The sequence below is a fragment of the Taudactylus pleione genome, unplaced genomic scaffold (assembly GCF_031769625.1).
Source record: "Taudactylus pleione unplaced genomic scaffold, aTauple2 ptg000130l, whole genome shotgun sequence".
Taxonomy (NCBI): domain Eukaryota; kingdom Metazoa; phylum Chordata; class Amphibia; order Anura; family Myobatrachidae; genus Taudactylus; species Taudactylus pleione.
The window spans coordinates 3,612,083-3,636,211 of record NW_028284532.1 but is presented as its reverse complement, the minus strand read 5'-3'; the positions used below and the strand labels follow the sequence as shown (position 1 = coordinate 3,636,211).

Here is a 24,129-nt window from a genome sequence, read left to right as displayed (position 1 = left end):
CATCACAACTGCACATGCATGGTTCCAGGTTTTCTCCAGCTAAAATGCTGGAGAAAACCCCCTTGTTTTTTTAAATAGACTCCTAAATCATCTAGTATTGGTCATTCTGGGAATTGCTGCTAAAAGTAGAACATTATCTGACTGCAAGGCCGTATTAAGGATGGTGCAACTGGCGCAAACACCAAGAATGCAAGACACGTCCATGAAGGCTCCCGGCTCTCTGCTTCCTCTAGCGGTACGACATAACCAGTGGAAAGGAACCAGAGAGGAAAGTACACTGGCAGCGTGGAGAGGAGCCATGTGTGATACTGGGGAGGGTAAGGAGGTGGTAGAGAGATGTGGGATGTGGGCCATTACCCAGCTCACCAAAGCCGTAAATAGTACAAGCGTGGGTCTGACTGCATTCGCAGAAAAGTCAGAGAACGATCCTTCAATACACTGATTTTTTCTGCCAGGTCTGCAGACGAACAAAAATACATATTATATACAGTTTTGTACACTTTATGCCACATTGGTGTCAAAAGCCAATTTAGAAAGGATTCTGGGTACACTTGCATTTGTGTGTCCCATACAAACATCTACCTGTGTAAACGGAGGGCTGGGTCATCTGTTCATACAAAACTGCAAAGCCAGTTTAGGAATTGCAAAGTATAAACACGTAGCAAAAACATTTAATTTTTAACTTATTACAGTTGTACAGAAAATAATGACATGTAAACAGACCTATTAAAACTTTCATTAAACTTTGTACAGGACTCCAGAGCAAGACTTTTCAAGTAAGACTTTGCGGTGGTTTAGGCATCTCTGGTGAAAAATATTTCAACTTATTATATTTTGTGCCAAATCTAGAAACAGAATTAACTTCAAACAGAAAAAATCTCTACATACGTGTTACTCTATGGATGGCTTGTGGTGTTCAGATTTAATCGCATAGCACAAGTATAAATGAAAAAAATATATAACATTTTATAGATTCAATGCCCATGGTCCGTTTGCATTTTGAACACAAGGGGGAGGCATAAATCACGGCTAAAAGCTATTTTAAACATCTGTTAAATATTATCAATCATCAACTACAGTGGAAAAAAAGATCAATAGAAGCCAGCCCAGAATAGATGCTATATCTATTGTGTATCTGTATTTAGTTCCTGAAGAATCTGCAATACATTAGGAAAACACACTTGTATACGATTTAGTTATGATGTATAAAAGATCTAGCTTCTCAGCTGGAAAACAGAGCACAGCATTACCATGTAAATGTGATGTATTCAGTGTATACCTTCATATAAAATGCTACTTATTGAACAATGTAACATTATGTAAAGTATCATCCCTTGGGTTGATAAATAACAGATATAATTTCTACAGTTGCCTTGGAAATGGACATTAAAGCTGAGAATCAAAGTTTAATACATACACTTCTGAATGTATTCACTTTACAGAAGGCATTAGCAGTGGTTTTTGTATGAAAGGAACTAGTGCGAAGACCAAATATGCTTTAGCTAACACTTGTACATTTGACAGCTGCCCATAGAGAAACTGTTTCTCCCCCATAAAATACCCATTTGTCCTATATAGAAAGTTTATATTTTTATTGCCCCAGGATACAACACAGCTCACTACTGTACATTGGAATCCACAGAGGTCTATAGCAATTGTGCATGTACAAGGACAGCAAAAATCAGGAAAGCCCCATTGAAAAGACACAAGAAATGCGAGTACATAACTAGTGAAAATCTATTATATATAAAATTCATTGGTCTGTTTATTTGTCTGTCTGATTATGCATTCAGACACCTTTGCACCGATTGGGATGAAACAACGCGAGGTGGTCCAGTTGGATCCTGGCCAGCTTTTCGGGGGGGGGGGGGGGTTAGGGTCCCGGTCGGACCTCCTGTTGGTGTACTCTGGGCAGAACATTGACCAGGGGAGCCTGTTCTAAGCCTTCCACTGGATGGATTTGGATGAAAACATCAGAGAAGTGGCAATAGGTCTGGGATGCTTAATGGAGTGATTGGGGTCCGGGTCAGACCACGCAGCAGAGTGCGCCGGGTAAAATTTTGAACCAGGGAGCCTGTTCTGTGCCTTCCCCTGGATGGATTTGGCTGACATCACATAATAACCCTAAAAAAAATCTAATATAAACCCAGGCAGCACCAGGTACTTCAGCTAGTTTTATATAAAATCCCTTCAGAATTCTAATTTTTGTAAGCAGACACTGAGGAACAGTATGAGGTGTATTCATTAGCCAGGAGCTGCTGTCAGAAGCTTGCGTTGCCCATTTATCTGGGACTCTGCTCACACCTCCTAAAGCTTCAAGCTGAATCTGCCCACAGCAGTTAACATTTGTGAGCCACCGGGTAAACTGTATCTGTTACTAAGAGTATATAGGACCTGAGTCACACACACACTGCCAATGTCAGAGGCAGCGGAGTGATTTATGTCTACTGAGCATGCATCCAGACAGTGTGCGCACATGGTCAGAATTGCGATTGAAGTGCGTTGTCTCAGAAAGGTATTGAAAATGTACAGAGCTTTCCTGGGCAATGACAGGGAGGTGGGCTTAGCGGATGCTCCATTTTATGGGGGTATTATGGGTGTGTTGCAGACAACAATGAAAGTGGTTGCATAGAGACGCTGAACCACTCACATAGGAGACCATACTTGGACGGAGAAACTGCACCTGGCATAGGGCTGGTGCAAATTTCAATTGTATGACCAATGATGCATCCAAAGAGGCACCAAGTAATAGTTTAGAGTCTATGAAAACTGACAGTGGGCGTCTCAGTCCTTGGACATTCAGATGCACCGATGTACGCCAGGGAAGGGCTGTGTAGTGGCATTTGCATAAAATTGCAGATGGACAACCATCAAAGCCCCAGTGTGCCTGGAACACTGTTGTAACCACCGATCAATCGTCAATTCCAGCAACAGAGCCAGAATCTAATGCAGTGTACTGTAAGTGCACAGAGTCAGGGTTGTTCAACCTTTGTCTCTTTGGTAGAACCTCAAAGACACTGAAAATATGATGAATAAAATGCATAATAAAACACACAAGACATAAAACTGCCAAGGAGCAAATTAATGATAATCCTTTTAAGAAAAAAAGACATTCATAAGATTTGAGGTATAAAGACACTAAAAAATACAACATATCCTCAGAAATAATCTATACTTGTTTAAATGATTTTATTTTATCAGCCTTTGGGCGATGGCACCTGCACTTAGAACAGTGCCGCATTCATAACAGCTAAAATATTACCAATAACACAGGTTTAAGAGGGAACGCTCCTTACTGTTATATGAGAGTTTCAGCATGTAGTGTCTGCGGGGTCTATTCTCCCTTGTGTGACAGAACAGGAGTATTTCCCCTTCACTTTAATCTGTCACTAAGGCAGCAGCTCGGCTCTTACGAATGCTGTGCTGTTCCCTTCCCTTCCCAGGGACACCAAGTTCAGGCTAATGCACACAGCTGCACTGGGGCTTACCTATATTACACTAGACAGAGCTAATACATGGCATTTTCCAGCACCCTGGCAGTGTAATCATCAAACTCCTTTCTCTATACATGCTGGCATAGCTCATATATACAACCACCTAAATATGGGAGTGGGGAAACATTTGCGTTAATTGGATTCCATCACTAAGGTTTTTACAGTCAGTTATAGAAAAGATGAAGAATACCTGTGTCTCTGTATTTGACACACAGCCCATTATAACAGATGTCTGAATTGCAGGGGAGATGTATCAAACCTTCTAAAGAGGACAAGTAGCTAGAAGCCGATTGGTTGCTAAGGAAACCTCCTCCACTTGTCCTCTTTAGAAGGTTTGCTACATCTCCCCCATAGTACATTGAGCTACCATGATTTCGGTCTGCTTGGGTTTTCTAGTTATAGCTACACTACAGGTTTAAATGGCCTTTGCCTCCTGCAGAAAGCTGGTCCTGAGATCAAACCCTTCCCCGGCAACACCATTTACACAACACCCCACATTCAAACTTACTGCAAGCTTTTTGCAATTTGACTTTGGATTCTGTGAGGTTAGGTAATAGCATATTCAGGGGAACCATTTATGTCCCATAACTATTACAGCTACCGAGAAGGAATGTAACAAAAGCAAAACACCAATTAGTAAGGTAGGGGAATTGGTTAGAGGAAAGGACTTCCGGTGTACAATTGTGTACTGGATTGAGGGGTTGGGGATTTGGGTTGGCAGAGGTGGACATGCCCTTAAAAAAAAAAAAAAAATTTTTTTATTGTAGATAAATTCAATTTGATTGACCATACTACTTATTTTGTGTTCCCTCTTATTTTAGTTAACTTCATATTGATATTTAATAAAGTGCAATAGTTTCAATATTGTTACAATTCCAAGACACCATGCCTGGTTATCTATAGAATAGTATAATACACTGGAGTGGGTTGATGTCATGCCTTAATTAAAATATACCTACATTAACTAATTATTCACATAAAATATACATTATCTGAGGATCTAATCCTGTATCAAATGCACTGTTAATGTCAGCACAGCAAGTCCTTTGACTCATAAAATCTAAAAGAAAAAACAACCCCCTCCAAATATACATTCTGCAACTCTGGAATTTCACCCTTACCGATATATATTCCTGACCTGTTGTAAGAAGTGCAGAATTAGCTGGGTTCAAGCCCCATGGATTCTCAACCCAAGCAGTACTAAACATGTGCCTACTGAGACGGGAACACTGTATGAGCTGAACAATTAATCTACAATATTTATCCTGTCCACACCACCTAGTTGTGCTTTCTCTTGCCCATAAATGTGGATAACGGGATGTAGTTGACACCCTGGCTGTCGGTGCTCAGAATTCCTGGCACCGGAATCCCAACTCCATCAGAGACCTGGTATCACAAGGGGGTATGGTTACGCTGCATGAGGTGGGTGGGTTAGGCTGCTGGAGTTAGGTCTAAGGGTAGGGTTAGGATACTTACAGGTGTTGGGATCCGGTATCCTAACCATAACTGGTTCTAGACACACTATTACAGAGAGTACCTAACCGTCAAATAGCCAAGCAACAAATTAACTAAATATACCACAATTAAACCCCCCCCCTCCTCCCATCCACAAAGCTGGACTTGGCCATAAACGGAAGAGAGCCCTTTAACAGCCTTCAAGGGTGTATTAGAGCTCAGAGACTTCTATAGAGGTTCAGAAACTTGTAGTTTTCACTCCCTTTCAAACACCTACAGTACATTGTATGGGATTAAAATGTAGTATTCAAAAGAATCTGCCACCAAGTGAGTTGCGGTTAAATTGACTATTTTATAGCTAAGACGTGCCCTGGAGAACACTGTTTGACCTGAAGGTAGACCTAATTTTCACGGGTCCATGAGGAAGTTCTGTGCTGATCCTGCAAAAGGCACATATTCAACATTTGTCTATATGGCAGGCACAATATAAAATTTAAACTAAAGTAAGATTGCGCACACAGTTCAAACTGCTGGGGCTTTTGTTCCTTCATATGGAGTCTTCAGGAGATGAGAGCAGTGGCTCTGGCAAATGAGAGGACGAGATGTACGAAAAGCCATCGTGTAAGGCACAAGATGCTGCCCTGACATATACAGCAATAATAGCTGTGCTCCCTGGGTGCGAGAGAAGAGGGAGACAACCTCAGACACGGATCACAGGAGTAGTGGCAGTAAGGGGCACAGTGGAGCCGCACTCATAGTCCATGTCCACAATAGTCTGCATGTTTGTGCTTAGGCTGCTCATGGAAGTGCCGGTACCAGTCTGACGCTCTCTTAGGCTCTGCAAGTAACTCTGTAACAGAGAGGAAACAATCTCAGTAATCTGTAAGGTAACGAAAGCTATATAATGATAAGAATGTGACATTAAAGGAGGATCAGCTGTAAACAGAACAGTGGAACGAGAAAAAAAATATATATACTATGTATGACACCAAAGTTGTCTGTTAGGAATTGTGTGTTTAGTTTGCATACTTTACAATCTGTAGGAGAGCAAGTATCACCCCCTAATTACTTACTAGATAACTATTGCTAGAATCTAGTTATATTAAGCTCAACCCAAGAAGAATTATCATCATGAAAGTGTTTGTCATACACTGGGCTGAACTGCTTTAAAGTGTGAAATGCAGAGACTGTGCTAGATTGCTTTAACAAAATAATTATTAAAAAAAAAAAAAAAAAAAAAAAGGACTGCAAAGCTAAAACCAAGTGTACCGAATGGCTCCTCATTTACTGGTTTCAATAAAAGTAGCAGAGAAATGCTATGGGAATGCAATAAGTGTGGCATATCAGAAACTATATTGTGCATTTATTTCTGTTACTGATAAAGGGGTGTGAAGCCCTTGGGTACGATATCAGCTGTGCAGCAGCGGTCTCTTATTTATTCCATCAATATGTGCGTCCTGCACTACAGTGTACCCCAGCACATGCAGCACTGTGCACTAGTAAGCTATTTATTCTCTACGTCACAGACACAAAGATCGACAGAGAAGAGAAAATATTTCTTTGTTATGGGGACTTGCTCTATGGCACTATATTCATTGGTATTCCTTTGTATATGTGGTGTCTGAATGTGAAAGTAATGCATGCAGGTATATAGAATGCTTAGAAAGCCTTCATTTTGCAGACAGGTCTCATTAGGTGAATGAAAATTCAGCTGCAAATCAGAGCATGCGGATTCTCTCACCGGTGCAAGGATGTCCCCAGTGTATCTTTTCATAGTGCTGGCCTTTCGTCGGTACGACCCGTCTTGTGAAGTAACGTTCTGGCGTTTTTTGGCCTCTTTCTGACGAATTCTAAGAAGCTGTAGTCGTTTCTGGCGTCTGCTTAGTATCACTGTCAAATTAAGAAAAAGACTGAGTGGTACCAGAAAGCAAGAATGTACAGTTTTGGAAAGCAGAGCAACAATACCCGAGTAAGTTCCAGGACATTTGTATGTAAAGAAACTATGATAGATTAGTCCGAGGACATTATGGTCAATGTGAACATCAATGAAAATTTTAAAAACTCCTTTATTAATTCCAAGGGGTTAATTTAGTGGCATTTGCGTCAGCAGCGAAGTCTTTAGTTTTAGAAATGGATTGATTGTTTTTACTGCAAAATGGGTGGTCAGCAATTTCCCAAGCAATGAGCAGGAGATTTTGTCTAACCCCCTTCTAAATCTTGCATACATTCATTGTGAATTGTTGCAGATGTACAATATGTGAGGTCTAGTGGTCAATGGAAGTCTTACAGCAGAAGGTCAGTAGCTTTTTATCCCCTCACATTAATCGCTAACCCGTAAAAACTTCAATACTCAGTCATGAGTATCACATGGTCTGCAGACGCCCATGTAATAGAGCTTATTGTTACAAACTGAATACAGTATGTAGCTTATATTTTGCAGACACAATTAGCACATTATAGCATAAGAAATATTTACATGTCAGAACAGTCTATAAAAACACAGCTATGAGCCCTGAGGACAATTCAAACTTTCATATTGTTTGAGCGATAATAATGATTGTTAATTTACTTTTCATAAAACAAATTGATATAAAACTGCAAAGTTAAAACTTCCAATAGCTTTTCCTGTCCATCACAAATGGCTATGGCCATCCCTGCAACTCAATACAGTGTAGAAAGGCTAACATTATAGCCCAGTGGCCCTCCAGGGACACTGGGGTAAACAGCAGCCTCCTCTTTTTTCCTGACCATGGGGAAGAGAAAACAAACACACATCAATATTATAAAAAATATCTTATTTTCAGTAAAGGGTTTATGAAGAGTACCAGCTCTGATCATTATCGGCTGGGAACAGGTTTAAGTCTCTATAGATCTCATACTCATTGTACAGGGTGAGCCACTTAGCACCAGCCAGCCTAAAGCATGGCTTTGCGGCAAAACATAGGGTACCATTACTATGGTAAGGAAAGAAAACAAAGAAACTACTTTAGCGCTTCCATTATTTTCAGTATATTAAACACTTGGTTCTGACCTTAAAGTCACGCACTACCAGAGAATGCGCTAGCCATCAACAGTTGTGTTTTAGTGACTGACTCGGTATAACACACCTTTTTATCTCAGACAATTCAGCTAATACAATATGTTGCAGAACCAGAATGATGTATTTTTCATATATCTTTATTGTTGAGTTGTAAGTCAAAACAAGAGATGCGAGTAGAGATTGGAACTGCTGTGAGGGTGCACTAGTGTGGTTAGCATAGGTGGGAGTAGGGTAAGCTCTAATATAGAGATTTGGGAGAGACTCATTTGGCGTGGGCAATTCCAAAACTGGGTAACAGCATGTGCGAAAGCTTGTAGACGGGAGAAAGAAGGTTACCGGAGACAAGGTGAGGGCAGGTCAGAAATAGAATCTAAGGGGGTATATTTACTATAGTGCGGGTTTTTAGAAGTGGAGATGTTGCCCATAGCAACCAGATTCTAGCTATTATCTAGAATGTGCTAGATAAATGTTAAGTAGAATCTGATTGGTTGCTATGGGCAACATCTGCACTTCTAAAAATCTGCACTTAAGTAAATATACCCCTAATAGTCAAGTACAAAACCAAGGCAGCAGGCTTGTGGAGTTATTGACCTTACATGAGGAGATTAGAATGAAGGTGGTGATTCTGGGAGAGTTGAAGAGAAGAGGAGCTCTGTTTTGAACATAGTGAGCTTTAAATAGTGTTGGGACATACAAAGTGGAGATAGGGATACAGATGGTTACACAAGACAGTATAGAAGAGGACTGGTAGGGGTAGTAGAAGTATATTTGAGCGTCGCTAGCGTAAAGGTGGTACTGAATGGGCACTTTAGTTATTCAAAAGAAGTGGTGTACAGTGAAAAAAAAAGTGAGCCGAGAACATCGCCATGTGAGTCCCAACAGATAGGAGTGGAGGAGGACGTGCTAGTGGGTAGAGACACTAAAGATCGGTGTCACAAAGGACAATGGAGTGAAAGACGTGGAGAAGAACAGGGTGCCACCCAAAAAAGAGGAGTCTACCTTTCGCTCCCCAAAAGAAAGAATTGTTGTGTCAGCAGTGGGGATATCAATGGAATTGTTGAAATCACCTAGTATGTGGTCAAAGTATAGGAAAATAAGTGAGCCCTTCCACAAAGTTGTTAAGGAATTGGGAAACTGGACCTGGGATTGCTGGAGGAGGGCTATAGATGACAGCAATGCAAGTGTGGAAAGGAGTACAAATGGATAGCGTGACTTCAAAAGGAAGCTAAAGACAGAGAGGGTTCTGTAAAGTACAACATGGAGAAAGAAGAATGACTACTCCATCATCCATGTCTGTTTCAGAGACTGGGAATATGGACATGTAGGAAGTAAGCTGTGTTTCTGTAACGTTAAGAAGGTTGGAAGGGTTTTTAAATGACCAAATCACGTATGGATGAAAGTTTGTTACAAATAGATATCATGCACATTTTTCTCATGGCTTAAATGAGCAATGGTGTACCTACCATCAGTATGAGAGAAGCCTTCAGCCGTCAGTTTCCATTGGACCACAATTCCTAGAATACTCAACACTAGCCACATACCAAGGACAACCCAGCTGAACCAGCAGAGGGAGTGCGAGGCTTCCAGACGAAGCCGGTCATATACATACTGTACTAGCAGCATCATCTCAACAAAATAATCTGCGCACACAGTCATGATGGTAGCTCCAAATGTGGCAGTGGATATCACAGTGAAAAGTTTCTGCCACTGCAGGTTCAACAGAGCAAAGAGCATAGCAGACCCCATCATAACTCCTACTGGAATCCAGGCTGTAGGAGGGTGGTAAAACTGCTCCAGGCCCACCAGGCAGGCAGTGGCCAGCAGCAGTCCAAGAAGCAGACCTGTCATGAACAAGCCCACGCTGTGCACAAGCATTGTGACCAGTCCACAGAGAAGGCCAATGCCCAAGGCGATGCCTGCGCTGAGCTCCAGGCTCAGTTGTGTGTCCATGATCCGTTCCTTGTAACAAAGTAAAAAGATGACCGCTGAACCAGCCAGCAGGCCTGACAGAAACATAATGGCTTTGAAGCACCTGTAACCTGCAAAGAGATAGGATAAAAAGCTATGGTTACAAATACTCAAAGCTAGAAAATCACATTATTAAGCTTAAATAAGGCCTTTAACAATAGCAAGAACTAAACTACTGCTATTTGTTATTATACAGATGTAAAGTTGTGAACTTTTTCTGTACTGTTTGATCACCCTGTATTATGTAATTTGATTGCATACTCTATTTATGTACGGCCCGATGGAAGTCTTGTGGCGCCATTTAAATAAAAGATAATAATGATAAACACCACCACCACACAATACTATGAGATGTGAACTGATTACACTAATCAATGCTGAAATATAACCAAATGAGTAGAATGCTGATTTCACAGCTGTACTTTGAGAAAGCCTTTATTTTTTAAATGTATAATAATATATATTATATTTACACACACACATACACATATACACACAGTATATATTTCTGTAGAATTATTATTTTTTTTTAAAATATGTGCCAGATGCAAACCTGTAGCATTTAACGCTTGGGAAACCATGCCAGCAGAGAGCAGATCCCGTAAGCTTTAGTGAACTGCTGTAGTTTATCAACACTAAGAACTGCTTCCAAAACACTGCTTACATGAGAGAAGAAATGCACCAAAAAAAAAAAAAATGAAGAGTAGCAATAAAGCATGAAATACTAGTTACCTTACCATGATTACACCATTTGGGTGGCAGGGAGTAGTAACTGTACTCTAAAAATAATGTTAATGACATGAATGCATGCCACTACACTACTACGCTGCCTCCTATTGAGTGTAACCTTCTGCTCAGACAGGAGTGGTATGAAATACCGGCGGCTTATTATCCACCGGTTTAAATCCCGATGCCGGAACCCCGAACACTGCAGATCCTGACAGGGGAGGTAAGTACCCTATCCAGGGGCGTTTTAAGAGAGGAGAGGGCTCGTGTTCAGCCTCCGTTTGGGCCCCCTCCTTTCTGTCAACGCACTGAGCCCTGTCGGTATCTGCAGTGTTCGGGGTTCCGGCGTCAGGATTTGAACCAGCGGCTATGGAACTCCCGACAATGACATGACAGCATACAATTCACTGGAGAACCTAAACTATGACGACAATGCTTTCTCACAGATCTTTTATCAAGCGATGAACTACACTTCTCTGTATATTATCGAAATAATAACAGTATTTTACATGTTCTCTAGCTTACCAAAAAAAGTATACACAAGCCCAAAGAGGCAGCATAATGAGCACACCACTGTGGGAACCACATCGTAATGCCTTCCATTTTCCAGGCTACACAAGTCCATGAAAGGGTCTTCTTGCCCAGTGTCCACAGTTTGAATATTGTAGTGCTGCAGTACGCCAGGCAGGACAAAGGCTGAAGAATCAAACGCCATCACTGAATGTGCAACATGGGCTTAGATGAGAGCATGCATTCATTTGAAATCCTTCCAGGAGGACAGAATTAGAAAATAAAAACACAGAAAAAAAAAAATCCTCAAAAACTAATCATGAAAATGCTTTCACCTAAAAAAAAATATATAAAAAATAAAATTCAGTTTAAATTATTCCAGAACATAAAAAAAAAAAAATAATAAATCTAAATAAGCAAAGCCTGAAATGAGATGGGATACATAGCTTGAATACCATCACCTTTAAATTCAGATTTTGAAGTAACTGTTCCTTGAATTAATTACATTGGTTAGCGAATGATTACTATAGTATTTTTTTCATTATGGATTAGAGCTATACTGTCATGTATACAGATTGTACTATTTATGGACGCACTGACCCAATGTGACAATACAAAAAATATGCAAAAATTGTGGATAATAGTAGTGTATCTCCTTAACCTGCATATCACCTGAATTATGTAAAGTGCAACATGTTCCACTTTTACTAAAATAGTATGTATATGTACAGTATTTGGAATAACTTTCTCTGTGTAATATGCAGCACTTTTAAGATTTTTTTTGGTATGTTTAACTATGCTGATCTATTCCTCCTCACCAAGGTTACTTCAAGTAACATCTCACCAATATCTAACATGGCTGTGCCCCAGTGATGGGCAACACGATACACTTAGGTGGCCGTACACGGCTTCCCTATAGCCTTCAAAATGGGCGCACTTTACTATTAATCTAAGTAGCAAGTTACATGAAAACATTTAAGCAATAAAATACACCTATATGTAATCATATACCAGCAGGCCTTTTAAACAAGCATTCTAAAAAAAAAAAAAAAAACCACCAAAAACAAACATATATAACAAAGCAGGAAGGAGCTGGGGCCTGCAAGTGTAAGCTTGAGGAGCAGCATACGTCCCCATTGCCGCCTGTTACAGCTGTACACATTTCATTGATGCCATTTCACTAGGTTTACATAGTGGACCATCCCACATGTTACTTTAACTCAGAGTTCAAATTGCCAGTAGAAGTAACTTTTACACGGTAGTCTTGCTTCGCTTCTGTATGACGAAGTGTTTTAGGTCCATACATGAGACTGGACCTAGCCTCTATTTCCCCTACTGCCTTTAGAAACGAGTTAGCAGGTTAGCTGGACTGTTTATGGCCGCTAATTTTGATATCCATGTGTTAGTAGTAAGAGCCGTAAAAACTTTAACATTCCGCAATTTGGTTAATTTAGCCTACTAAACAGTGCTAATCTTGCGCCTTGGAAGAGAAGATATTCTGTTACGTTTCTATGGAAAGTGGGTGTAAGAACTAGTCCTCTTAGTGGGATACGCCAAACATAATGGATACAGAGGTTCTGACTTTGCTACCTGGCAGACGTATCTAAATCATATGACTTGTGGTACGGTATAGATAAATAATCTAGGCCCTGATTCAGAGCCGGACGCTCTGACCAGAGCGCTCGCTCTGAATCAGGGCCCACCTCCATAAATATGGAGCATCCTCCTGGACGCTCGTATAGCTGTGGGTCACCACCCACAGCATATACGAGCGTGCAGGATGATGGTCGCGATGGTCTTGACCATCGCCACTGCGAGCCGAAGCCTGCGCTTGAGTTTCTCAACCGCAAGGCCCGGAGTGATTTTGGCTCTATCAGAGCCAAAATCACTCCCACTGACATCACTAGTGATGTCAGTGGGGCCGGCTTCTGACGGTAGGCGTTCCCTTGGGAACGCCTCCGTCTGGGAGGCACGCCCCCGGCACACCCACCAAAGGGGGCATGCTGTCAATCAACATCGACAGCACGCCCCCTTTGATCAGACACAACGAGCGAAGGAAAGTCCTTCGCTCATCGCGTCTCGCGCATGCGCACGACGGAGCTCCCTCCGTCGTGCGCATGCGCAGTGCACACCATCGACCCACTTGCGAGCAGACAGCCGCTCGCGAGTGGGTCTGAATCAGGCCCCTAGTGCACTACAATCACCATCACAAGAGGACTAGTTGCTAGAGCTATTGTTTCTTTTGCATTTTAAATATTCCTCTATAGTAAACCTATTAAACTTAGGAAAAAATAATAGAACGTTGAATTGCATTTAATATAGCAAACAGCATGATTTGAACAGTGTGGGTTGGTCAATATTGAAAACACGGACACTTCCAGGTACCACTAATTTCAAGGACCTGGAAGTTAAGGACAGTTGACAACTATGATAAATCTTCGTCAGGATATAAAAACTCTAGCGGCGCTCAGAAGTCCATGTTTGTGTTCAAGATATGAAAAAGGAGAACAAGGTAGCAGCTGGGAATCCCAACAGTGTGTGTGTGCTGCTGAGCCCATCCCAGCTACACATCTGGTGCACAAGCAGGACCAGTGGGCAGCCCCCCGCATGAAACGTGAGAGCTAGTAACAGCCCTGAAACACAATATATGCCCTAGAGAGCAGCACAGCAATCCAGTACAAGCATAGGTGAATTGCTCCAGGATATATTATTCATAGATTAAGTTATATAGGATATGAACATTCCATTTTCTAAATACAAAGTATTAGACTTCCAGTGTGTTATATATAGCTAGAAGATGAAAAAGAAAAAAAAAAGAAAAATGCATAAAACAATAAATAACATTTATTAACAAAGGAAGTCAGTCAGATAGTAAACTCATCACCATGTAATTCACCAGAAGAAAGTAGTACAGTTACTATGGAATGCAACAGGGAAGTGGAAGAGCTAGCACAAGGTATATTATCGGAATCGGTATGTAATGCCTTTGGATGTATTGCCGGCAGACTAAATAAAGACGCTGGAAGCCCAAACCGTCAGGATCCCAACTGGGGTGGTAAGTACTCAAACATCCCCTGTCAGCCCCCCCCCAACCCTCCCTTAGTGGTGCCTAACCCTAACCTCCCCCCCATTGGTGCCCAACCCTGACTCCTCTTTCCCGCACTCTAACCCTACCGGGGGGGGGGGGGGCTGCCTAACCCGAACCTCCTCCAGTGGCACCTAACCTAGCCTAACCCCCCCCCCCCCACGACTAACAGCTAGCAGTCCCCGCTTAGCTTCTTTCAGGATGCCGGAGTTTCGGCGTCTGGCAAAAGATAGGAGTCGGTACGCGTCAGGATTCCCCCGTCCGGCATTCCGGATGCCAGTAAATAAATTTCATCCCGTTTATTGGCATCACTATGGCGCAGTGGTTGGCATCGCTAGCTCACAGCACAGGCAACCTAGTGCCCTGGATTGCATTAAACCTATGAAACCTGTGACAAGTTTAATAGGTTTGACGGAATCCAGGGCACTAGCTGTGCATAGTTTGTATGTTCTCCCCATATTTGTGTAGTTTTCCTCTGGGTGATCCATTTATCTCCTACACTCCAAAAGCATACGGGCAACTTATCTGGCTCTTGCCAAAACTCACCCTGGTGTGTAAGCTAGGGAATATAGGGGGAGAAGCAGCAAGCCTTCTAATGAGTGGAAAAGTGGACAAGCGAAGAAGTTCCCATAGCAACCAACCAATCAGCTTCTACCATTTATCAAGTACATTCTATTAAAAAAAAAAAAAAAAAAAGAAGGATTGGTTGCTATGGGTAAAGTCTCCACTCTTTAGAAGGTTTGATACATTTTCCCCTTAGAGGCCAAGTCACAATGGGACAGACTAATATTCTCTGTAAAGCGCTGTGTAATGTGTAGGTGTTAAATAAATAACTTCAAAATAATTGCAGAAGTCTACAGGGAAAAATTACTCAGCATTTTGTATTACAGGAGGCACTGTGTAGTAGAAGCACCTCCAGATGTTTAGCTGGAATAAGGACATCTCTACCACCGCTACATAACAGCCACCAACACAAAGCCAACCTGTAGCCCTGCTCACAAGAGGTTTTACTCCCTTTAGACAAAGTACCAGTACTCACCGAACTTGTTCTGTAGTAGCTTTTAGTGGCTTATCACTCAGAGGCCAGGAACATCTAGAAATAAAGAGGAGAAAGAATCTAATGAGCCATCTCCAGTACCATGGAATTCAATATATCACATTCACAAAATGAAAGACAAGAGTCATGTCGACTGAGCATACCGTCAAAGCTGTAAGTAAAGTGTTCCAAACCAGAAAGTGCTTTTGTACATTATTTCCACTTTTACATATCATAAGAAACAGATTATTCAACAGTGATGCTCTACGGATGTAGTGGTATATGCAATATCTCCAGCATCTGTCAATGGGCTGTATTCAATCGTTTTAGAATGCCCGATCTACCATCTAAAGTGACGGGAGATTGTAGGTCACTATTCAATTAATGCAGATTATCGCACCCATGGGAGGTCGGGTTTAGCCGCGTAAAACAACTATACCTGACCAAATGGGTCAGTTTTCACGCATTTCAGCTCGCACCCCCCCCCCCCCCCCCCCCCCCCCGACGGGTACGACCTGAAATGCCGGCGCCGGCGGGTGATCGCACCCAACAGTAGCAACAATTGAATAGCACCGTAGGGCACGAAGGGGGACTCAAACAATTGAATTCCGCCCAATAAATTGTGTGACCATATGTGACTCACTTAAAAACTATGAAGTTGCCTATTGATGCTTTAGATCAGTGGTTCTTAACCTCAGCCCAACAGGTCATGGTTTGAGGATTTCTATCTGTGGAAGCAGGTGGGATACTTACCGACCCAGCAATATAGATTAACTCACCTGTACATGATTAACCACTTACTTGGCATGGTTGAATTATTTGTGACCACAACAGGCGGTGTGCTACCAGACATGGTCATGAACAGTGTGACAAGTCTGAAACACACTTCCGGCAGCCACCAACGGCAGAGGCACCTCCCAGCCCCTCTGCATCCCTACAACTGCCCTCAGTGTCTGCCATGCGTTCAAACACATGAATGCGCGAGCTGATCAGAGTGTTGCCATAGTCAGGGGTGTTTTACTGGCCAACGCGAAGAGTTAAGTAAATAAAGACCATTCCTACCGAGGGGTATATTTAGTATAGATTTTTTTTTAGGCTATCGTTGGCATCGAGAGTTGTATTTAAAAGGGAAATAGTAATATACACAAAACACGCCTGATTTTGCATGTACTACTGCCCCTTTTAAGTCCAGTCCTCAAAACTAATGACAATCGGTGGCTCTCGCAAGCGCTCTAAGGCCCTGATTCAGCTTCAGGCGGAATAGCCAAGCTGCTCGCAAGCAGCTTAGCAATTCAGTCCGTGCTGATATGGTAATGCAGCAGGAGGTATCAGGCCCCCTGCTGCCTTACATATCCAAGCTGCAATGTCCAACGCAGTATCGGATACTCTACAGACCATAGGCCAGCTAAAGTGACCCATGGGGTCACAGCCGGCCGTCGCAGCTGCGAGCAAGAGACCAGGAAATCTGTCAGCCAACGGAGATCCTTCCACTGCGATGCCACACACAGCCTGAGCTCTCACTGCGTAACCAGAAGGTTAGAAGTTTCTGAAATAAGGTCTGACCTAGTGCAAGTGTGCGTGAGACTGCGATGGTACTCGATGTTAGCAAGACTATAAAACCATTGGTAAGTATTATGGATGTGTGTAAGGTAAAGCAGGCGTCCTTATGTTGTGCTGTGACAGCATAGCGATCGAAGTGGATTAGCATATGATTGCAGTGAGACTGCGTTCGAAATAGCTATTGCATCTGCGATCCTTGCTGCATCAGGCCCATAATCCAAAAATCATACTTGTAGGTTAATTGGTTGCCAACGAAAATGTACCCTTGCATTTATAGAAATGTAAACTCCAGTGGCAAGGGACTGATGCGAATGATACATATTCTCTCTGGATAGCACTGTGTAATATGGCGATGCCATATAAATAAGGGATAAATCAGGCATCATCCTTATAAATATGACAATGCACTATGTATTCCACTTGCACTTCTGTGGGAGAAGACCATTTCGAGCTGCATTTTAAGTACATTTAATACAAATCTTGCCCTTCAGATAGGTCAAGCACCACCTCTACACATCAGTTGTAAAAGTGAATTTACAGTTCATCACTGTAGCTCCCATAACAATGACTAAAGCAGGGGCATTTTAAGAGAGGACGGGGCCAGTGTGCAGCCTCCGTTTGAGACCCCTCCTCTGGCAGCACATTAGATTCTGGCTTAATGCCAAAGTCTACTGAGCATAGGCAGATCTCCGGGAAAATGGCGCCTGCGCCTTATTCACGGGGACATCTGTCCCGTGGCGGGCTGTTACTGGGGCCCCTAGCCAATTCGGTTTCTGGACCAAGCCGGGGAGTTGGGTTTGTTGGCAATGAAGATTAAAATAACGGTTTCCTGGGAGGACGGGGGGTGGGCTGCTGATCTGGTTATGAAGGAGCGGCGCCACTGAGACTGCGTGCTGAGGAGAATGCCGCTGATGTAAAGGGGATACCCGTCTCCGGGAAGACGGCCTGTTGCCCTGGGACGGGACCCTATCTGTGCCGCAGCTCCTCACCTGCTATTATAAGCCGCAGAGAGGACCCGCCACCGGGTATAGTCTGCCATGGTCCAGATCCTGGAGAACGGTCAGTGGGAGAGAAGCTGCTGCTGGGAAGGACCAGCCTACTGAACTGTCGGAGGACCCTAAAAGGAAGACCCCATCGGCTGAGGGCTAACGGGAGGAGTGCCCGCGGAGCAGAAGACCCCTGGAGGAGACGTGTGCTGCCGGGACTTAAAGGAAGGAGCCTACCCTGTAAAACGTTCCCACCTGCTGCCGCCTTAAGAGATCCCAGTCGAGAGGAAGACTGGACTGCTGGCAACAAAGGGGATAGTCCCAAAAGGAGGAGAGTTAAATCACCACCTACCGCCGGTACCGCTGAGCCGCTTGTTTGTGACAGCGCTGCTGTCACGGACAAGGCAGAGTGGCTGCTGCTGAAGAGAGCTTTGCCTACCCCGAATGCAGAGCAGCACTTGAAAGACCGCGGAAAGGGGAGTATAAACTAAATATGAGTGCAGGGTATGCACCCATTATAAATATGCCCCTGGACTAAAGATGCAAAATAATAGAAGTGCATGAAAGAGTAGACTTTACTGTCCCAATAAGCTTGTAGTTTAAAAAACAAATACTCATTTAAATAAAAAAAAAAAAAAAAAAAAACTACACAAAGCACCATTCTAATACGAATTTCTAAATTGTAATAATATATACTTTATTTGGGTCACATAAAAATACTGCACAAAAGGACTAACCAAAACTATGCATCACGACCATCTTTAACATCTATATAGGCCTATATTGATATAGATTTTAAAAACACATATAATGTATAGTAAATTACTAACAACTGCCCCTGCCTTCTCCGTGCTGGGTCAGACTCAGATTTCCAACTCGGCGTAGTTACAATTGCACTGTGTGCAGATCTGTATTAGCCAAACTGTCTGGCATATCCCTTTTGCAGTCCTCCCAAAGAGGAAATGCTGGATGACCATGATGCTTTCCATTCTATTTAACTTTCTCCAGCAGTTAAATAGTTAGGAAAAGTCACGGATTATGCGGATGGTGGAAAATGTGACAAGTCTATTAAGGCTCTAGATGGAAAGTATCTTGTTCCTCTCCAAAACATCTGGCACTGGATGTACAAAGACAGGCTGCAAGTGCTGATGAGAAAACCGCAGCATACTTCACTAACTCGCTGATCTGTAAGACGGACTCCATAACGTGCCTCGATAGACATTGTGCTAAGAATTGTCCACAGCAAAAGCAATCATCGTATTTATAGGTTTGCCAAGAAATCCTCAGTGATATTATACCGCACAGAAATACTCAGTGAAATCCTCAGTAATATTACGATCGGTCTATTAATATAACAATATATTTAGAGACAGCGATGGGGTTAAAAGGACTGTGGAAAAGGGCGATCATCTGGGAGTGCACCCAGTCTCAAAGAATTAACAAATGCACCTCAACTTATATAGTATAAGAGTTCAACAGCAAAAATGTATTATAGTACAGTTTCCATAGTTGGACCATAGTAGATTTAAAGGTGGCCGCTATTTTGTTTTATTTTCGTAGTTGGCCAATGGTTGTGGATCTGCCACACTGCGCAAGTGCATATCTGTGTCTGCCAAGTCAGTCGCAGTGTGCTAAAAGCCGCAGCATTGAATGATAGACTGCTGGTGTTTGAGGGCGCAACAGCCAGCGTTCCAGGAAACGGGGGGAGTGTCAGCCCCATTTCCTGGGCATGCCGAAACCAGTGGCTTTGTCCTCGGATGCAGCTTCACTGGCCCCGGCAGCGTGATTACACCAGAAATCCTGAGTAACATGAGGGTTACTCAGATGTCCGATGTTTACACAGTTGATCCGATGTTGCATCTTCAGATGCAGGAGCAGATCAGAGAAGCCGGCGGTGGGCATCTTTTTACTCAAGACTCCTCCTGCGACTTAGTTTCACACAGCCGCTGCATTGCTGGGCTATAGCATCCACTATTAGCCCCCAAGTTCAGAACACTAATGATACCAAGCTGAATTTAAAAAAAAAAAAAAAAAGCACGTAAAATGGGTCTGCACACGCCCAGAAAGTATTCACAACGCTTCATTTTTTTCTACATTTTGTTATGTTACATCCTTATTCCAAAATGGGAATATATTCATTATTGTCCTCAAAATTCTACACACAGTACCCCATAATGACAACGTGTGAAAAGTTTTTTTTTTTTTTATTAAATTTTGAATAAATAAATAATCGCAAAACTAAGAAATCACACATACATAAGTATTCACAACCTTTGCTCAATACTTTGTTGATGCACCTTTGCCAGCAATTACAGCCTCAAGTCCATTTGAATATGATGCCACAAGCTTGGCACACCTATCTTTGGGCAGTTTCGCATATTCCTCTTTGCAACACCTCTCAAGCTCCATCAGGTTGGATGGGAAGTGTCGGTGCACAGCCATTTTCAGATCTCTCCAGAGATATTCAATTGGATTCAAGTCTGGGCTCTGGCTGGGCCACTCAAGGACATTCACAGAGTTGTCCTGAAGCCACTCCTTTTATATCTTGGCTGTGTGCTTAGGGGCGTTTTCCTGCTGAAAGATGAACAGTCGTCCCAGTCTGAGGTCAAGAGCACTCTGGAGCAGGTTTTCATCCAGGATGTCTCTGTACATTGATACATTCATCCATCCCTCTATCCTGACTAGTCTCCCAGTTCCTGCCACTGAAAAAACATCCCCAGAGCATGATGCTGCCACCACTATGCTTCACTGTAGGGATGGTATTGGCCTGGTGATGAGTGATGCCTGGCTTGCTCCAAACAGAACGCCTGGCATTCACGCCAAATAGTTCAATCTGTCTCATCAGACCAGGTGGGCTGCCATGTGCTTTTTTACTAAGGAGTGGCTTCCGTCTGGCCACTCTATCATACAGGCCTGATTGGTGGATCGCTGCAGAGATGGTTGTCCTTCTGGAAGGTTCTCTCTCCACAGAGGAATGCTGTAGCTCTGACAGAGTGACCATCGGGTTCTTGGTCAGCTCCCTGACTAGGGCCATTCTCCCCCTATCACTCAGTTTAGATGGCTGGCCAACTCTAGGAAGAGTCCTGGTGGTTTTGAACTTCTTCCATTTACGGATGATGGAGGTCACTGTGCTCATTGGGACTTTCAAAGCAGCAGATATTTTTCTGTACCCTTCCCCAGATTTGTGCCTCGAGACAATCATGTCTTGGAGGTCTACAGACAATTCCTTGGACTTCATGCTTGGTTTGTGCTATGACAAGCACTGTCAAGTGCAGGACCTTATATAGACAGGTGTATGCCTTTCACAAATATGTCCAATCAACTGAATTTACCACAGGTGGACTCCCATTAAGCTGTAGGAACATCTCAAGGATGATCAGTGGAAACAGGATGTACCAGAGCTCAATTTTGAGCTTCATGGCAAAGGCTGTGAAAAACTTATGTACATGTGATTTCTTAGTGATTATTTAAAATTTGCAAAAATCTCAAAAAAACAAACAAACTTTACACGTCATTATGGGGTATTGTGTGTAGCATTTTGAGGACAAAAATGAATTCACTCCACTTGTTTTGTTATGTTACAGCCTTATTCCAAAATGAAGCGTTGTGAATACTTTCCGGATGCACTGTATAAATGCAAGTATGCTGATTTGCGTGCATCTGACACTTGCAACTAGAGCTGTGGGGTGAGGAAGGAAGTTGGTGGTCTAACGTAGGCGGGCAACACTAAGGGCATTTTTGCTTAATTAGGACCAGAGGCAGATCCGCACAGAGATACATACTGTACACCTAGTGAACCCGCCAGACCAGGGGTGGGGCAGGATGCTGAGGTGCGGGCAGGGATTTACTGCATGTGCTCCTGAAGGCGCTCCCAAAAAGGAGTGTGGCCTATTGGGAGGGCATGTCCTCGTGACACGCCCCCCCATTTGTCACATTTGGGGGAGAGTCCAGCACTTACGGAGATGCTGGGCTTCCCCTAAGCTCTCCCTTCACTGTGAATAGATTTATTCACCCAGCGGGTCTCAGAAACTGCAATTTTTCCCACCCGCGGCACACTGCAGCCCACAGGTGGGCACGGCACAGAGTGGCTGCTTTAGCGGAGCGCCGCTAAAAGGGCAGGGCACACTAAAACAGCCTAGCGGGCACAATATACACCTGTCAAAGCCAAATCTATTGCGAGTGCCTGATGACTGGTGCAGATACAGGCTGATGACGATGGTCGCCAGCACTAGCTAGTTGCTTTTGATTGGCTGATGCCAATTCACAGATGAAGTTGCACTTATTATAGGATTTTGTGAATGTATTTAATGAAGATTTTTTTTCCTCCTACACAGACTTGAGAGTTATACCCGATGTGATCCAGAGGCTTGGTGTAATTTAATTGAATAGCAAAAGAATTGGACGTCAGTTTATCTGAAGTATTCCTTGATGCATAGGCTCCTGGAGCAAAGAGTCACGTATCCTGCAGCTCTGAATATATCCGCAGTTGAGCCTCGTTAGTGAACAAATTTAACATCTGCAAATTCGGGCATAAATGCATCCAAACTCAGCGACAAGAAAACTTTGCATGATAAATATCTGTGTACAAAGTCTATCACTACAGAAAGAGCCCAATTACAAAAAAAAAAAAAAAAAAAAACCACACACATGACCTAAAAGTATATCCATTTATCTTCTACACCATATAATACTGTGCTTTATTTGATACAGCCTGTGAGGCAACAACATTATTCTGCATTATTGGAGTTTTAGAGTTGAAGGGAACCACTTGTCGCTGGGAAGAATATTAGAGGCAGCAGAACATGCCTAAAATTAAATTATATTTTCATTCGTGAGAGAAAATTGATGTTTATTCATAACTAGGTCATGCTCACTCCTTGCATTCCAGAAAGAAAGAGAAAGTGCTAATTGTGTGCCCCCGTGCACCTCCCTTACTGCCCCCTTTTCTGTCCTCCCTGAACCCCAACTCTTTTCTCCAGTCTGCCTACAAACATTCAGCCCTGACCCGCTGGCCTCAGCTGAATGTAAGATATTTGCAGAGAAGGCTGGCAGTTCCATTAGCTGTTAGCTATGAAGGGCTCTTATTAGGGATGACAGTTAACTCCTTCACTTCCCATAGTGCTCTTATGGGGGGACATGGGGGACATGCCGTGAAGTAGAGTCAAGCAATGCTGGATTAGGGGTTAACCAGCAGATTATCGCAGCTGCTCATGGTCTGGATTTTGAACACCCGCATCTTTCAAACTGGAACCAGCCAATGGTAGCATCTGTTCTCCCCAACGGATTTTGTGCACAAGCTGCTATTTTCTTATATGTTAGATCGTCTCATATGCTTCTTCTATAAAATAGACCGGCTGTTAGTTTACAATTGCTGCAGCAACCAGGGCTATTCACATTGAGATGTTAATCACTCTTTATGAGACTAGAGCTGGAAAAACCCTCCTTCCACCCTTCAAAAAAGAAAACTATTGAAGCCAAATAAATTGCAAAGCAAGTAAGACAGTAAATAAAGGGGAATTAACATTCAACTCCATTTAGCTGCGATACTAACAAGCCCTTCTCTCATCATTCACTGGAAGCGTGACAGAAATTAATATGCAGGACACACACACATCTTCCCATCATTTTGAAATTAAAAGCCAAATATGGTAAAACCAATATATTAACATATTACATCTGTTTACTGTGAGTTAAATTATGGGAAAATAAGTATTTTGGGCTATAGATTTTAATAAGAAAATAAACCTGATTTGTCACGCACAACAGAGGCAGCCTTTTTCTTGGATTCAGCCAATATGGAGCCTATGAATTTGCTAAGAGTTAAAGCCAAGGACCCCATGTCTCAGTGATACCAAAGTTCCTTGTAAGTTTAAGGGATAACTATAAAAGCATAAGCCCCCAAATGAGTTGGGTATGAAATCCCAGCTGTCGGGATGCAACTGGTCAGAATACAGACAGCGGCATCCAGACAGCCAGAAGTATTTATCTAACCCCTACCCTTTGCCTAAACCTAACCTCCCCCATAGTGCCTAAACCTAATCCTCCCCCCTAATGCCTAACCTCGCAGATACTTACCTTCGGGGTGTCGGCGGTCAGGATACTGGTGCTGGGATCCTGACCTGACAGGATTTCGGCACCGGTCTTCTGACAGACAGTCGGCATCCCGCATGCCGGGATGCCAACTACATCCCCCCCAAAATGGCTACTTGCAGAGGGAATACGAGATGTATCGCAGCTATCGGATCACTTGCATGGGACACTGCCATCGG

At 42.9% G+C, this 24,129-nt stretch overlaps 1 protein-coding gene across 6 annotated transcripts in view; it reads right to left on the bottom strand.

The window, feature by feature from the left end:
* Nucleotides 1-944: 944 nt before the first annotated feature.
* LOC148523510 (transmembrane protein 198) overlaps nucleotides 945-24,129 on the bottom strand; it is a 31,237-nt gene continuing 8,052 nt past the window's right edge. For 2 of the 6 annotated variants that reach the window (XM_088473093.1, XM_088473092.1), the window contains 5 exons: nucleotides 15,318-15,371; nucleotides 11,209-11,528; nucleotides 9,453-10,028; nucleotides 6,691-6,839; nucleotides 945-5,799 (listed from right to left, as the gene is read on the bottom strand). In XM_088473093.1, the coding sequence (XP_088329219.1) occupies nucleotides 5,650-5,799; nucleotides 6,691-6,839; nucleotides 9,453-10,028; nucleotides 11,209-11,398 (1,065 nt within the window). In that variant the 5' untranslated portion in view covers nucleotides 11,399-11,528; nucleotides 15,318-15,371 and the 3' untranslated portion in view covers nucleotides 945-5,649. The remainder of the gene's footprint in view (nucleotides 5,800-6,690; nucleotides 6,840-9,452; nucleotides 10,029-11,208; nucleotides 11,529-15,317; nucleotides 15,372-24,129) is intronic. The other 4 variants (XM_088473096.1, XM_088473094.1, XM_088473097.1 and 1 more) reach the window with 2 other exon arrangements.